General features: G+C 37.7%; 1 protein-coding gene across 2 annotated transcripts in view; it reads right to left on the reverse strand.

Annotated features, from left to right (window-relative positions):
* The window catches only part of Rab3c (RAB3C, member RAS oncogene family), a 249,968-nt gene that overhangs the window by 24,859 nt on the left and 208,893 nt on the right, over positions 1–16,216 (reverse strand). For both annotated transcript variants that reach the window (XM_074077466.1, XM_074077465.1), the window contains exon 4: positions 6,847–6,971. In XM_074077466.1, coding sequence (XP_073933567.1) covers positions 6,847–6,971 — 125 coding nt within the window. The remainder of the gene's footprint in view (positions 1–6,846; positions 6,972–16,216) is intronic.

Raw genomic sequence — 16,216 nt, forward strand, 5'->3', positions numbered from 1 at the left:
TCTCTCCCTAAACTACAATCTCCTTAGGAGGGCATAAATTGGTCATATTGTCTCTTTACTCTCAGTAACAACGGTTGAACAATAGTAGGTACTCCATAATATTGAACAACAGAATGAATGAATGAATGAATGAACAAATGAATAAAATTCGGCAATGTGTCTCTGAATTCTGTTTTGAAGCATCTCTTGTCTACAAAAAGAAACAAAGTCCTAGCATGACCCCACTGAAGTTTGGGAAGGGAATCCTTGGCTCAATACATTTTTATGCAAGTTTAAGAGGGCTTTTCTGAATTCTCATTGAACTTACTAATTATACTTTGTTCCACAATTTCTTTTTTTTAACTGTACATTGATTGAACAAAGGGATTTCACTGTGACATTTCCATACATATACAATGTATTTTGATTAAATTTACCTACTCAATTCTTTTTCTCCTCTTCCCCATTTAACCAACTTTAATGGTCTCCTTGTTCTATTTTCAAGTATGCATATAAAGTACTTTGATCATAATCACCCCCATTCACCCTTTCTCTTCACTCTCCCTCCTCTCACTTGTTCTCCTCCTCAATCCTCTAGATCCTACATGTGAGAGAGAACATGCAATATTGTTCTTTCTTAGTCTGGCTTATTTTGCTTAACATGATGATGTGCAGTTTCATCCATTTTTCCTACAAATGACATAATTTTATTCTTCTTTGTGGGTGACTAATACTCCATTGTATATATAGATAACATATTTTCTTTATTCATTCACCAGCTGCTGATGGATACTGATTCCACAGCTTGGTTACTGTGAACAGTGCTGCTATAAACATGGATATGAAGATATCTTTATTGTATGCTGACTTACATGCCTTTGGATATGTGCCAGGAGTGGTATAGTAGGATCATATGTTAGTTCTATTTTTAGATCCTTGAGGAACCTCCACAATCTCTGGTCCCCAAAAGCCTTAAAAGTGCTGGTAGATTGGGCATGGTGACTCACTCCTATAATCCTAGCTACTTGGCAGGCAGAGATTGGGAGGATCATGGTTTGAGGTTACCCCAGGCAAAAAGTTCACAAGACCCCATCTTAATAAAAGATGGGCATGGTGACATGGCCTGAACATAAAGCAAGACCCTATCTCAAAAACAGTCAAAGCAAAAAGGGCTGGGGGTGTGGCACAAGTGCTAGAGTGCCTGACTAGCAAGCACAAAGCCCTGAGTTCAACCCCTCAAAACTGCCAAAATAAAAGGAGAAGAGTGTTTGTACCCATTAGCCATGAAGAGACCAGACTACAAGGTCAACATGAAGGCATCCTGATGCCCAGCTCGCTGCTGATGAGCAGCCCAGTCCAGCCATGAAAAGTGACACCAACTACAGCTTCCTTCTGTTGGCTATCTGGGCTAATCTACTCTTGTTAATTAATTAATCAATCCATTATGTTTTCATACATTGGTGGTTCTTAATCACGTTTACACATTAGAAATGCCTAGAACTTTAAAAAATACTGATGTGTAGTACTATCCTAGGGATTCTAAGTAAATTGGCTGGGACACAGTTTGGAACTTAGATGCTTAAAAGCCTTTTGGGTTATTAAACTGTGGGACCAAGGTTGAGAACCCTTCCTCTAGACCCAATCTTCCTTCTTGACTTGTCTTCTTGCTGCTGACTTGGTCTTCTCTGATTTGAATTTTCTGAGAAGGAAGTGTGGTCTCCTCCATGTTCTGAGGCCAATATTAGTCTCAGTGTAGCCTGGTGTGGCTCTCGATGCAACAAGTGAGCAAATAACAGCACACTCCATAATAACTTGAGTTGTAGTTATTTAGAAGGCAACTTCCTTGAGTACTTCTGACTATCCCTTCCCTAAAGTGGTCATCTGAAGGCCCTGAGGAAGTGCTGTGCAGTTTAGTGGTAGCTATCTCACTGTAATTTTTTATACTTTGTTTTTATTATTATTGTAGGGGGTACAATTGTGGCATTTACAAAAGTTCCTACAATATACCAAATATATCATAGTTGAATTCACCCCCTCCATCATTCTCCTTTATCCCCACTCCCCCTGTCCTGGAATAGTATCAGCAGGTCTCATTTTTTCATTTACATAAATGTGTACAGAATATTTCCATCATATTTATCCTCCCATCCCCTTTGCTTGTATCCTCCCCCCTCCCACTGGTACCCATTTCCCAGGCAGGACCTGTTTTGCCTTTCTGTTCTTTGTTTTTGTTAAAAAAAAAAAAAAGACATTTTTGTTTGTTTAAGATAGCTACATAAGGTGTTCATTGTGACATTTCCATGTGTTTATGTATTATAATCTGAATTGGTATTTTTCATTGTAATTTTTAAGGCCCATAGAGTGAGACATCAAAAATTTCCAGAGATTTTACTTATAAAGCACAGGATGTATAGTTAAGGAATTTTCCAGTTTATTCATTGAGAAAATTCCAAAAAGCTGGGCACATTTTGAAAAGCGAAAGTATGAATTTGAGTAAGATGGCAATTATGAAAAGTTATCTTTGATTATAATCCAGTCATTTTCTGGCATATTTCATTGGATCATGAAGATCACTGGAAGATTATGGGGTCCAAGAACAGAGTTTAAGTAGGTTTGACAGCTACACATGCCCAATTTCCTCCTGGGCTTTAAGATAGAAAATAATGTTTGGGTAAGATCTATTCTGTATCTCAAGGTTGTGCCAAGGATACAATGACTGAAGTTGAGCTTAGCAGTCAGTCAGGGAAGGTGTGATGTTGCAATTGTGATTTTCATTGCTGGAAACTGCTTAAGGAGAATCTGCTTGCTTATAGTCAGACCATGGATGCAAAGGTTCAGAGCTCCCATGATCTCACACTACAGTTACTGCTTTTTTCTCTCCTATCCAGACTGGCAATGAGAGACGAGAGTGGTTAAACTAAAAGATTCATATGAACAAATTGGAGAATTCCAGAGTCAAAGTTCCCAAACAGGCATCCTGGGGTCACTCAGTCTCAGCAGCAATCAGAATTATAGTTACTAAAATCCAAGGACATAGGCTTTTTTGTCTGGGTTATAATGATGTCTTACTCACTTTAATTATCTTTTGTTCAAGAGTGGTACAATGGCATGTGGGGTAAATATGCCCAAACTCTTATCCTTAATGGAAGAAAAATATTCCAAAGACTCCAAACCCCCTCTCCTAGCCTAGGTTCCTGGGCTTTGCCTTTGAAACCTGATGTAGCAAGCCTAAGTTGGGGTTGATAAGTGTGCATTTGAAACCCCAGTTGACTCATCTGCAGATGATTAGTTGATCACCTTCAATTAGAAGTTCTGAATATACACAGTTGGCAGGTGGATACAGAATCCTGATACTAGATTGTAAGGTCAGTGCTGGGACAAGATTTGATAGCCAACTTGTAGGTAGAGTTGAAATGTTGGAGTGAATGGGAATATCCAATGGATAGTGTAGACAGAGAAGTGGTGGGCTATGGATGGAAAGCCAAAGTGCAAAAGACAGAAAGAGCAGAAAGAATCTACCAAGGAGATGGGACACATGGCTCAACATTGTAGAGATGATCAGAGAGCTCCATACTTAACAAGGAGGGGGTGCTCATCACATGAATGAAATGGCTAGGAAGAGGACAAGAAAATGCTGAGTTTGTACAGTTTGCTACAGGCATAATGATGTTTGTTACTAGAAGGTAGTGTTATTTGTCTAATGTATTCCCAGGACCAGAATATTGTAAGCATTAAATAACTGTTTGGTAAACTAAAAACAAATTGGATTGGCAAGGGCACTTTCCATACAACAATTTTAAAGAGCTCAGCTACAACTTTATTCCATCAAGTGCTCTCATTAGGATGAGAAGTTATATTGGATACAACAACCCATAATGGAGAATTAATTGTAACTAGATGGATGAAGCAGTTATTTTGAGCCATCTGCCAAAATGTGGTAATGACCTTTAAAACACAATGCCTAACCTCTTGGAGTATATGACAGTATTCTAGAGAGTGGAAACTTACCAGTATTTTAAAAAAATAAAGCAAAGTTCTTTAAAACCTTTAAATTTAGATTCTGAGAATATTTTTTCAAAGAAATTCTCTCTCCTGATCATTTGTAGAGGAATGTGTAGTCATGAGGAGGAACTACACATAAGGAAGCAAATGACTCTCCAAGAAGGCACATAAATTGGTTGCTATGACAACTTTTGGGCCTTATTGAATAGAGAGCAAAAAAATCAATTAGAAACCATTGGAAGAACTTGTGCAGGAACATAAAACATGTCTGTCTCACAATTTCAAGAACCGTTTAACATCTGTGCAATGTTGAGGGATTTTTAGCAGAGAAGAGCCAAAGTTTCCAATCATTTTAGTTAGGACTTGCAGTAAGAAATACATTCAATCTAGCAACCTGGTGTATACATATGGGTAGAGAGACAGTATGAAATAAAAGCTTCCAGTGAACATGGTTCGTTTCCTCTGCAGAAGCTTCTGGTGTTTGCCTTCAGGAAGGGCCTGGGAGTGTGACATCTTGGAATCAGATGTGTTTCTGTTCTCTGACATCCTAGGCTCAGATGTGTTCTTGTGCTCTGACATCTTGGGCTCAGATGTGTCCAGGTGCTCTGACATCCTGGGCTCAGATGTGTCCGTGTGCTCTGATATCTCAGACTCAGATGTGTCCAGGTGTTCTGACATCCTGGGCTCAGATGTGTCCGTGTGCTCTGATATCTCAGACTCAGATGTGTCCAGGTGCTCTGACATCCTGGACTCAGATGTGTCCTTGTGTTCTGACATCCTGGACTCAGATGTGTCCATGTGCTCTGACATCTTGGGCTCAGATATGTCCTTGTGCTCTGACATCTTGGACTCAGATGTGTTCCTTAGCTCCAGCAGCAGACGCATATTCATTGTTAAAAGGGGATTTGTCATGGTATTTCATCTGTGAATATCTTGTATTTTAATGAGATTAACCCCTTTATTACTCTTTTTTACCCCATCCACCCTACCCAGCCTTGGTGAGTTTCATTCTAACTTCACAAACATGGATGTAATGTACTTTGAAATATTGCTGTGATTTTAATTTGCAATTCCCTCATTGTTAGAGAATTTGAAGATTGCTCATGTGTGGATTACTAATGTGAATGTGAAATATCCATTTAAATCTGTTAAATAGATTTTCAATCTATTAAAAAAAAAAAGAAATAAAAGCTTCACATTTTAACTTTACCAGATGAAATTCTCTCTATCCTCTGCCTTTTTCTTTTTCTCTTTCTTCTTTGTTATGATAGTCTCAATTCCTGAGTTGAGTCTTAACCTATAATTTGAAGACCAGCACCATGAAAGGAAAAAACCTGGGTTTAGTGCTCAGAATTAATTGATGAAGCAGAGGCCCTCTCAATGGATCAGTTTATCTTTGGCAATCTCATAACTGGGCTTTGGACAACTATGGGCTAGGTTCTAACTTTTCTACTCACTGTCCTCTTAGCTTAGCTCCCCTCAAAAGCTGTGTCCATTACTATGCCTTTTATTCATAATGCTTCATTTCCTCTTTGTAGTTTTTAAATTTTTCTGTCCTTTGGGGACCACTCAAATCAAATATTGCCCTTTAACCCTTCTGACATCACTCACCTCTTCCTAGGTACACTGCCCATTTCCACCCATTATTTACACAGGAATCTTCTCTGCATTGCTTGTTATCTGTATCCTGTTCCACTCCCCAACCATTAACCCCCTCCCCACAATGTTTTCCATGTGTCTTCCTTACTCCCCCTATTGTTTTTGTCTTAGCCTCTACCTTGTAGCTCAACAACTCTCATTGACCTGTTTATTTTTTTTAAATTGTGTTGTGATTTCTGCTTTCTTGTGTGTATCTCCAGTTTCTCCATTTGACAGTCTAGGGACCAGAGATGATGGATAACACTTTATTTATATTTTTTAAATTATTGTTCCAATGGGAGTTTATTGTGACTTTTACAAAAGTTCTTACAATATATTATAGTTAAATTCATCCCCTCCATCACTCTCTCCTATCCCCTCTTCCCCCATTCCTAGAGTAGTTTCAATGGTCTCATTTTTCCATTTATATACATGTATATATATTTCTACCATATTCATCCTCCTACACCCTTTCCTTATATCTCCCCCTCCCACTGGTACCAACCCCCAGACAGGACCTGTTTTTGTATCCCCATGATGTCTGACACAATAGAAAGTGTACAATAGTAAAATGCCTTGAATTAACCATTCACCTTACCCTACTCATGGGTAACATTTTTCTCTTTTGATACAATGTTTTGTGTTTGAAATGCTTGCCTTGTTATTTCTAAAGCACTCCCATGTTATCTCCTTTGATGTTATCTGTAAAGGTTTGGTTAAGTAGGTATAGTTTATGATATGCATTCTTGCGAGATGAGGAGATTGTATCTTAAAAAGATTTGTAACAGTAACATCAATGATGTTCCAAAAAATATATATATATAGGAATCTAGGTGTTACCTATTCTGTGCCATTACTAACCTCTCACAGGAACTTGAGAACAATAATAATCACTCAGTTAAGGGCTCACTCAATGAAAATGATGTGTATGGAGAAAAAAGCCAAAGAAATAGTGGGAAAGGCAAACCTGTACTTCTCAGGAATATGGACTTGGATATCTTGTGCTAAGACCAAAATTCTGAGTACCATTTTTGCTTCTTTAATCGTGTTTGAATTCTACTGATGCCACAGTAAATGGGTGGAAATGCACTCACAGCTTAGGATGAGTTGGTTTCCATTGATCATTGAGGCACTTTGCATTACCTTCCCACCCTCCCTCAATTAACTGGGACTTTGTTCAGTGTTGCAAATAATTACTAAACTCCTTCTTGTTAATTTGTTACTTACCAAGCTGTTCTCCTAAATGCTGGCCTCTCTCAGTTGAGATGACCCGCTCATCTTCCATGTCACATTTGTTCCCAACCAAGATAACTTGGGCATTATCCCAAGAGTATGTTTTGATTTGAGTTGACCTAAAGGGAAAAGAAAAAAAGCACAAAATTATCAAAGGAAAGTAGAGCAGTATAAAATGAAGGAGAAGAAATATATACCGTAGATGATAATAATAGCAAAAAAATGAAGCTGAAATGCCTGATATTTAGAATTAATTAGCTCAGTACAAGTCTACCCTTTAGATTCTCACCAGGGATTACAAGAGTCAAAATTCAAAGCAACAGACTGGGTTTGTAGCTTAGCGGTAGAGTGATTGCTGAGCATATGCAAGGCTCTGGGTTCAGTCTCCAGCACTGAGATAAACAAACAAACAAATCAAGGCAATGGTGTTCCATGAACGAGACGTATCATTATGCTTCTTTTTTCCTCTGTTCTACCCCTACCTTAAGTTATACCTTTATAGCTAAGGTGGCTAGCCACCCTGGTTTGCAATATGTGTTCCAAGTTTTAGCACTGAAAGTCCCATCTTTCAAGAAACCACTAAGGTCATCCTATTTAGAGACAGTGGCCCTATTACAGACCCTCACTCTATTTACAGACCTATTTTCATGTGACGTTTTCACTTTCTGTTATTACAACAACAACTTAAAGAGCTAAGCAATTGGGCTTAGAAAATTTGGGTAATGATAATTTTAAAAAAAGGACTCATAAGAACGAATATATTCATGCCTTACATTTTTAAGAGAAAAAAACGCCAGGTTAATTAATATCAAAGTAATAACAGAGTGGGCTGGCATTTTAGGTTACTATAAACAGAGACATCTGGAACCCAGAATAAGCATCCAGACCATGACACAAATAAAAAACTTCAATTTTAAAACTTAGACAGTAATTATAATAGTTTTCATTTGCAGGTATTATTCTAAATGCTTTACATGTGTCACACTAACTTAATCCTTAGGCTAACTCAAGGTGGGCACTATTGAAAATGAAGCACTAAGGAGTTAGTTAATCTGCCCAAGATCACATAGCTAGTAAAGTGGTTGAGCAGGGAATCACCCAGGCAGTATGTTCTCAAGCCTGGGCTCTTAAACAAGTTATTAAAAGTTGGGTAAGGAAGTTCTAGTACGTTGTCATCTAGAGCGAAAGCTGAAGCCATGTTCTTTAATTTCCCCTTGCTATTGTTTGCGAACAGGCTAAGATAGGTGGGAAGAGACATATTGCCCAGTGGGTGGCCAAGAGAGATACTAGAATGTTGAAAAACTGAATAAATGATTAAGGTTTGAAGTGATAGATTTGTAAAGTGTCAAAAAGAGAAGCCTGGGAGTGGCTTTTACTAACAATTGTCAAGTCCTTCAGGGTTATTGAATAGAAAATAGAGATGAGCTGCTCTCAACTTGAAGAGAGAATAAAAGGCAAATAGCTTTAAACTGCAGCAGGAGAGCTTTGAATGAGATGTGATCACTGTTTCTCCCTCTTGAGAAGACAGGGAAGAAAGAGCTGGGAGGCAGATATAGTTTTATTTCAGAACTCCCCTGTAGCAAGCACAACTTTCCAAATGAGATTAGCATAATCTTGATTCTACCTGGATATTTCTGAGGCATAGCATATTTTATCAGAAATGTCATGGGGATATGACCTTTCCAATTCTAATACCTAAGTTAATATGTTCCTTCAGCAATAGTGAACTTTGGAATGTGTCAGTGGACTGCAGAAATAAAGGGGGAAAAATCTAAACTCTACTTTTCCTCACTACAATTGTATATGTGGAGTATATGACAAATGGTGTAATTTAAATTTCAAATAGTAATATATTTTTACAGAGAAAGTTCAGTTTCTTTTAGAGGATCTGAAATCTGATGGGTTGGATTTCCTTCAGATTTAAAAATATCTACTCCCGTGCTCCTATAGGTTTTATAAACCAAGAGCTAGCCAGTGCTTAGAAAAGCCCTAGGTAAATCCTTATGTTAATGGAGAACATTCTAATCCTGGTAGCACAGCTGGAAATCAGACATCCAAAATGAGATTTAGTTGGCTCTAAGCTCATAGTAGAGTATCACAGTTATGCAAGGAAGGGCTCGGAGCCAGGATGTAAATGACATGGTGCCTGTGCTTCCTGTGGACAAGTGCTTGCTTGAGGAAATGCAGGGCTTCTTTGATCTAGGCAAACCTTCCTGACTGCACCCTTGACTATATAAACTCAACTGAGGTTGTGCCCTTGCCAAGGTGTATCCTTAAACCCAGCTGATAGAATGCTTGCTTCTAAACTCATATGAGTATGTGTTATAAACACATATGAGTATTTCAGTTATGCTGACTTAATAACCCACTTGTCTTAGGAAACTACTGCAGAGTATCTATTTTTGCACACATGATACTCTCTGTTTCTTAACAATAGAAATAAATGAAAACAAAAACATTCTTTTCCTTTAGTCATGAGGTTATTGAAACTATTCTTCCCATTTGTTCCTTATATTTTAATATAACCTCCTTTTCTGTTCAAAATTGCTAAGAAAATAATGTAAAAAACAATATTTTCTACAATTACCATAGAATTATAAGAAATCATTATCTTGAAAGCTTAGAGAGTCAATAGAGACTAGTTTTCTTTTTTTTGTGGGAGTGGGGTTTAGATTTAGGGCTTCATACTTGCAAAGCAGGTGCTCTACTGCCTGAGCCACACCTCCAGTCCTAGTTTTCTTTTTAACAAAACAGAAATTAGGGTCTGAGACATTTGTGCTGAGGGGATGTCATTTGCTGTCAGAGATGCCTGATTTATGACTAAAATCAATGTTGTAAGTGTTCAGTATTTGGCTTTGGTTTTGACTGTTCTGGACTTCCTCCTGTTGTTTTCCATTAGCAGAGCAGGGAAGACGGCTTTAGACCCAGTATGAGGGTCTAACAATGTCATCAGATGCCAAATTATCTTACAATGATCAAGAGGACATATAGCAAATTAAACTGTATCATACTATAACAATAGTTCTGCTTGATACATTTGTTAGTCATTTCGGATTCTTGGTGCTTTGAAATTTTTTCCATGTATTTTGAAGGATTCATCAGTTCTTTCTGGTTTAGTTGCTTTGCTAACTGCATGCAGATAATCATGTTATGCCTATCTCAACAATGACATTTAATATAACTCATCTGCTTGTGGGTATTTTCCTTTCTTGGGTCTTGTAGGTTGTTATTCGGGAAGAAAATATGAAGCTATAGTCATTACTCTAAGATGAATATTCATATCATTAATATCAAATTTATATTCCTTTCTGCATATACAAAAGCTTTCTGCTTCTGCACGAACAATTGTATAATGCAGTTTAGGTAACAACAACGTAAGTATCTATCACCAAGTTAGTGCATGCATAAGCAATGAAGTCCATGTGCTGCATCATGAGTACAATAAACCATTATTGATGTCAGAAATGTTATAATAAGAACAAGTGTGCATCATAGAGTCTGTAAAATGCTAATGTGGTCTTGGTATTGCTCTTAACACGAAGACTTAGGTTGAAATAGGACAGCAGGTTATTCCTTAATGCAGAAAAAGTTAGAGATTAGCCTCATGAGTTGAGAAAGACTCAGAGGTATGCACATTTCCTCTACATTGTACTGTGAATTCAAATTTGTAGAATCTTCTGGATAATCATCTGATTCCCATCCCTTCCAACTCAGGATCATAGCAATTTATTTAGCCAGTTTCAGAGAAAACTATGATTATCAGTGTCTTTACCTGTAAAATGAGGCTGACACATTTTCTAATTATTCTGGGCTCTAGAACAAAGAGGGTTTTAGGTAGAGCCATACTACTCTTTTTAACTTACCAACATCTCCCTACAAACAGAACACATGATTAGTTTTAGCTGTTCCACTTCTCAAGTACAGCTCAACTCATCCTTTCAAGTTCATATAATCTAAATGATAATTGAAATTTTTTCATTAAAGAACCTCAAATTGTGTTTTCAGTTCCTATTTCTTGACTGCAGTTCTATATAAGTAATTTTTTTGGGAGTGTTGGGGACAGAACCCAGGGCCATGCACTTACTAAGCACATGCTCTGATCCACACCACTACCCCTACATAAATACATTTTTTCCTGGGAGTAAATAGTGTTACACTGGTAATTCTGCTAGGACTATGAACTATGTTTGTTGACTACATTTTCCTTTATGGGGTATTTGTATGCATTTGCTTTTTTGGCCATTTGCTGTATTTTGCAAAATTTTTTACTTGGAGAATGAGTTTCTAACCACCTAATTAGAGGGACTGTATAATTTCTTTGTTGGGTAGAGATACAGATTTAAAAAGAGTGGCTGTCAACAAAAAAATATACATGTGAAAAGATGATTTATTTCTGAATCACTGCAAAAGATCCTTTGGGATTTACTGTTAATCTCAACAAGATTAATGGAATCAGAAGCCATATGCTAGTCACCATGGTTACTCGGTAAATTGCAGTTAACTCAGATCTTACCAGTACCAGACATAACTACTAAAATACCTATTGTTTACTTGCTGTTTAGCTAAAGCAAAACAAAAGTATCCCCAAACATCTCCATATTTAAATATAAACTCAACAGAGAAAGCGAGAAGGGAAGTATAATTACTGCCATTTTAGCATTTTATCAATATGAAAGCAGAGCTTCAAAAAACCTGGGATGAGGCACAAGGAGATGAAAGACGTTTTTGATCACTTTATAGAATTTTACACATAATAACTTTATGGAATAAAATAATCTAAGTCTGGAAAGCTGTAAACAAACCAATCAAATTTATACACTATCTCTATTCCTTCTCTCCTATTGTAGGTAGGAAAGTAATTTCCTATGAATTCAATCTCTTTTCATAGGAATGATGGATTCCTGAAAAACAGTGTACAAAATATACCCCACAACATACCCCACTGACCACGCCCCCACAAAGCAATTGTCTCCTGTGGTCTGATTAGGGATGCATGTGAGTAAAAATGAAGTATCAGTGAGAATAGGACTTGTTCTTTCAGGTCCAGTCAGGCCAACAGATAGGATTGGCCCATCTGTTTATTTTTTTTTACTTAATTTAGTCATTCATTTATTCAAACTTTCTCAACTTTTGAGGTTTTGAAAGTTTTCCCAACTCAGAGAAATTAAATCTGGACCTCCAGAGACTTTACCTGAGTATTAAAAACTATCTCTGGAGATGTGTCTGTGCAATCAGAGCAGACCACTCCCGAGATGATTCTTTTTTTTCTTTTATTATTCATATGTGCATACAAGGCTTGGTTCATTTCTCCCCCCTGCCCCCACCCCCTCCCTTACCACCCACTCCGCCCCCTCCCTCTCCCCCCACCTCAATACCCAGCAGAAACTATTTTGCCCTTATTTCTAATTTTGTTGTAGAGGGAGTATAAGCAATAATAGGAAGGAACAAGGGTTTTTGCTGGTTGAGATAAGGATAGCTATACAGGGCATTGACTCACATTGATTTCCTGTGCGTGGGTGTTACCTTCTAGGTTAATTCTTTTGATCTAACCTTTTCTCTAGTACCTGTTCCCCTTTTCCTATTGGCCTCAGTTGCTTTAAGGTATCTGCTTTAGTTTCTCTGCATTAAGGGCAACAAATGCTAGCTAGTTTTTTAGGTGTGATTCTTTTTGCCAGTCACTTTCCTATCGCAGTTTTCAAACAATCTACTTCTTTATTTCCCATTTAACATCAAACAGTATTTGCAAGTGGTTTACAAAGATTCAAATGAAATAAAGAAACTTAAAAATGAGAGAGTAGTTGTAAGAAAACAGAATTAAGAACATAATAAAGCCCAATAATTTACATAAATGCTGTTTTAGGAAGGTGAGGAGCTTGGCCTTTTGTGTGTACCTTAACTTATTTAATAAACAGATTTAAGAAAGAAAAAAAGAATTATCCTTGAATAAATGCTCTCCAATATTTAATATCATTATTATTATTTAAATAAATAATAAATAGGTTTACAGTTTTTGGTAAAATTAGGATATTATCATTAAAAATTCTAACAACAAAGAAAAGCTGAAGGAAAAAATTTAAACTATTAAAAATCTCATTGTCCCCACTATTAACATTCTGGTGAGGATCCAGTAGTAGTTTGTATTACTGTCCTCACTTAGTCATTTCTTCCTCCCCTGTAGGTGAACTATACTTCCCTGTCCAGTTGACTTTGGATCTGACCAAGGAGATTTGCTGTGTGTCACTGGGAGCAACAGGCATCCAAGGCATGGGGAGTTTCCCTTAGTGTGTTCTTACTTTTCATAACAGAAAGAGCCCACCCACAAGAGTTGCTCTGTCAACCTGTTCCAGAAATGATAAGCCACAAGGAGCCCTGCTGATTTCTACAAATACCAACAAATCTTCATGAAATTCAGAAAAGTACAGTGTTATGATTTGAATATGAAATGTCCCCTATAGGCTCATATATTAGGGGCTTTGGGAAGCGATTTGATCATGAGGGCTCTGACATAATCAATGGATTAATCCCTTAATGGATTCATAGCCTGATGGTATTATCTCAAATTTTTATGAATTTTAGGCCTCGTAAGCTTGAAACCACCCATAGTAGGTGATGGCCCTTATTTGGTGAAAATGCAGGATACAGGTAAATTCAAAGAAATTAATGAGCTCATATCACAGTTGGAGGGTAGGGAAAAGTAGAAATTGGAGCCTAGTCAGAGCAAAAAGCTCCCTGGGGGCATGTCTCTGAAGGTTATAGCCTGTTTCAGATTCCTCACTCTATGACTCACGCTTTTTGCTTCTTGGCTATGCTGAAGTGGACAGCATTCTTTCCTCAGTCATGATTCCACTGCTATGTTATTTGCTTACCTTGGGCCCAAAGCAATGGATCCAGCTGAGCACAGATGAAAATTCTGAAACTGTGAGCCAAAGCAAATCATTCCTCCCCTTAAGTTGTTTATGTCAGGTATTTTGTCACAGTGATGAAAAGTCTGACTAATACATCTAGTTTAACCTGACACCCTTCATACAGCCTTGGCATACTTTTCTGGCTTTATCTTTTTTCTTCCCTCCTTTCAACTGTGATATGAGCTCATTAATTTCTTTGAATTTACCTATATGCTGCATTTTCACCAAATAAGGGCTATCATCTACTATAGGTGGTTTCAGGCTTGTAAGGCCTAAAATTAATAAAAATTTGAGAGCTCAACTAAGAAAAAAATGTGAATTCCAAATACAGAATTAGGTACAGGATATTTTGTAGCAGATGTTTTTGGTGCTCTGTTCCTATCCTCCAGGCTTTACTTCTGTGCTTGCTGGCTGACTTCCAACTGCAAGCATCTGCATCTCTTTGCTTTACAGCTTTCTCCAAAGCAATGTAAGGACACTCTGCTCATCAGGGAAGGCCAAATATAACAAGGAAATAACACACCCTGGAGCAAGCCTCAGCCAACCACCAACAGGAGCTGGTATACAATTACCCAAGTTCCCTTTCTCCCCAGGTTGCTGCCACACTCCCAGAAGTTTTAAACAGAATTAAGTTCTAGGTATACGTAATGGGTGCTGGCTTGAAACATACATTTATTGGCTGCCTTCCCTTTCACAGCCCACTTTCCCAACTCCTATGGCTTTTCTTGCACTTCCCAAATAGACTAATTCAAATTTCTATCTTAGAGCTTTCTTCTAGGGGAATCTTGCTGTAAGACACTTTCAAGGAGGCTCTTTCTGGTAAGGGACCCAAAACCTAGAAGTGTTTTGGATGTGGTAGTAATTTTGAATTAGTGACTGAGTGAATCTATAGATTATAGTTTGGATATGCAATGTGTTAAAGGTTTGGTTGCCAGCTGCTGGGCTTTTGGAAAGTGATTGGCTCATGAGAGTGCTGATATAACCAATGATTAATCCACTGATAGATTCAAAATTTCATGACATTATTAGGAGGTGGGGCCTCAGTGGAAAAGGTCAGCCACTGGAGGTGTGCTATTGAAGGGCATCTCTTCCCCCATTCCCTTTTCTGCCTCTCTCTGCTTCCTGTCAACCATGAGATGAACCACTTTATTCTATCACATGCTTCCGCCATAATGGTCTCCCTCAACATGTATTGCCTCAGAAGCAATGGAGCCAAGTAATCATGGATCGAAGCCTTGCACCAAAATAAATTCTTTATTGCCTTAAGCTGATTTCTCAGATATTGTGTCATAGCAAGAAGAAATTGATTGATACAAGTGTCTGGAAAGCACAGATTGTTAAAAATATTTTCCCCTCCCCAAAGATACACCACTGAACTTAAGGCTTATTAGGCTGGTAAGAAATCCACGTGTAGCAATTACATGTGCCATTTGTCTAAAAACAAATTTATTACCTCTATGTTGGGTAATAACTCTCTTCCATCTGGCCTTAGTACACATTTCTGTGGATAAGTTTCCTTGAAGGTGAGCCCACATATGCCCTGGGCATTACTTACCATGAATGTCTCACTTTTGCATATATACACTAGACCACACATACTGTGGCTTAGAGTCCTCAACTGTTTATTCACCATTATGTCTCTACATTCTGCAAATTTTCTAGTACCTAGGAAGAATTCAAATAGTAATGTTGAACTAGTGACTGAGTGAATTAGTAAACAATAGAAGGTGTGTGGCAAAAATGTCTAAAAATTCCAGTGAATTCAGAATATAAGCATCAAATAAAAACAGCATGGGAAATGTCACCATCTTATGAAATGTCCAGGCTCCCACCACACTCTTTTTAGGATGTGTTGCTACCACAGTTATTTTATGGTAGCAGAACTAAAAGTCCTAAAAGTGTCCATAGTAAGGGAAAGCAAATGCTGGCCCCTCCACAGCCTGCAAAGGCCATCTGTGTGACCAAGTATTCATTCCAGTCTAGAAGAGTAACATATTTCTTTTTAATTCAGCACCGATAGGTAGGATGACCTCAAGATGCAACTTGACATCACAGAACTCCTTCATTTTGTAGATGACAAATCTGTGGTTCAGGATATGAAGTGACTTGACTGAGATGATGCAATTACCTAGTGGCCAATATGGTTTATAGCCCAAAGCTCTTGTGAATACTCTTCTCCAACATACTGTCTGCCTCCATGGGAAGGAAAGGGATTGTATTTTAGTGGTTGTGGAGCTTGGTAAGAAAGTCATATGCTAAATATTTGATTATCTTTTCAAAATAAAAAAATATATATATCTTCTGGGGTAATCTGCAAATCTCTGAATCTGTGTACAGATAGGAGTATTCCTTTGGCTGGGGGTGAGATTTAGCAGATTGAGAGTCTATTTGATCTACTTCTCAGTCTATACTTAATATCCTCTAAAACCCAATTTGGATATGCATATAATGTAAACAGT

The sequence above is a fragment of the Castor canadensis genome, chromosome 6 (assembly GCF_047511655.1).
Source record: "Castor canadensis chromosome 6, mCasCan1.hap1v2, whole genome shotgun sequence".
NCBI lineage: Eukaryota > Metazoa > Chordata > Mammalia > Rodentia > Castoridae > Castor > Castor canadensis.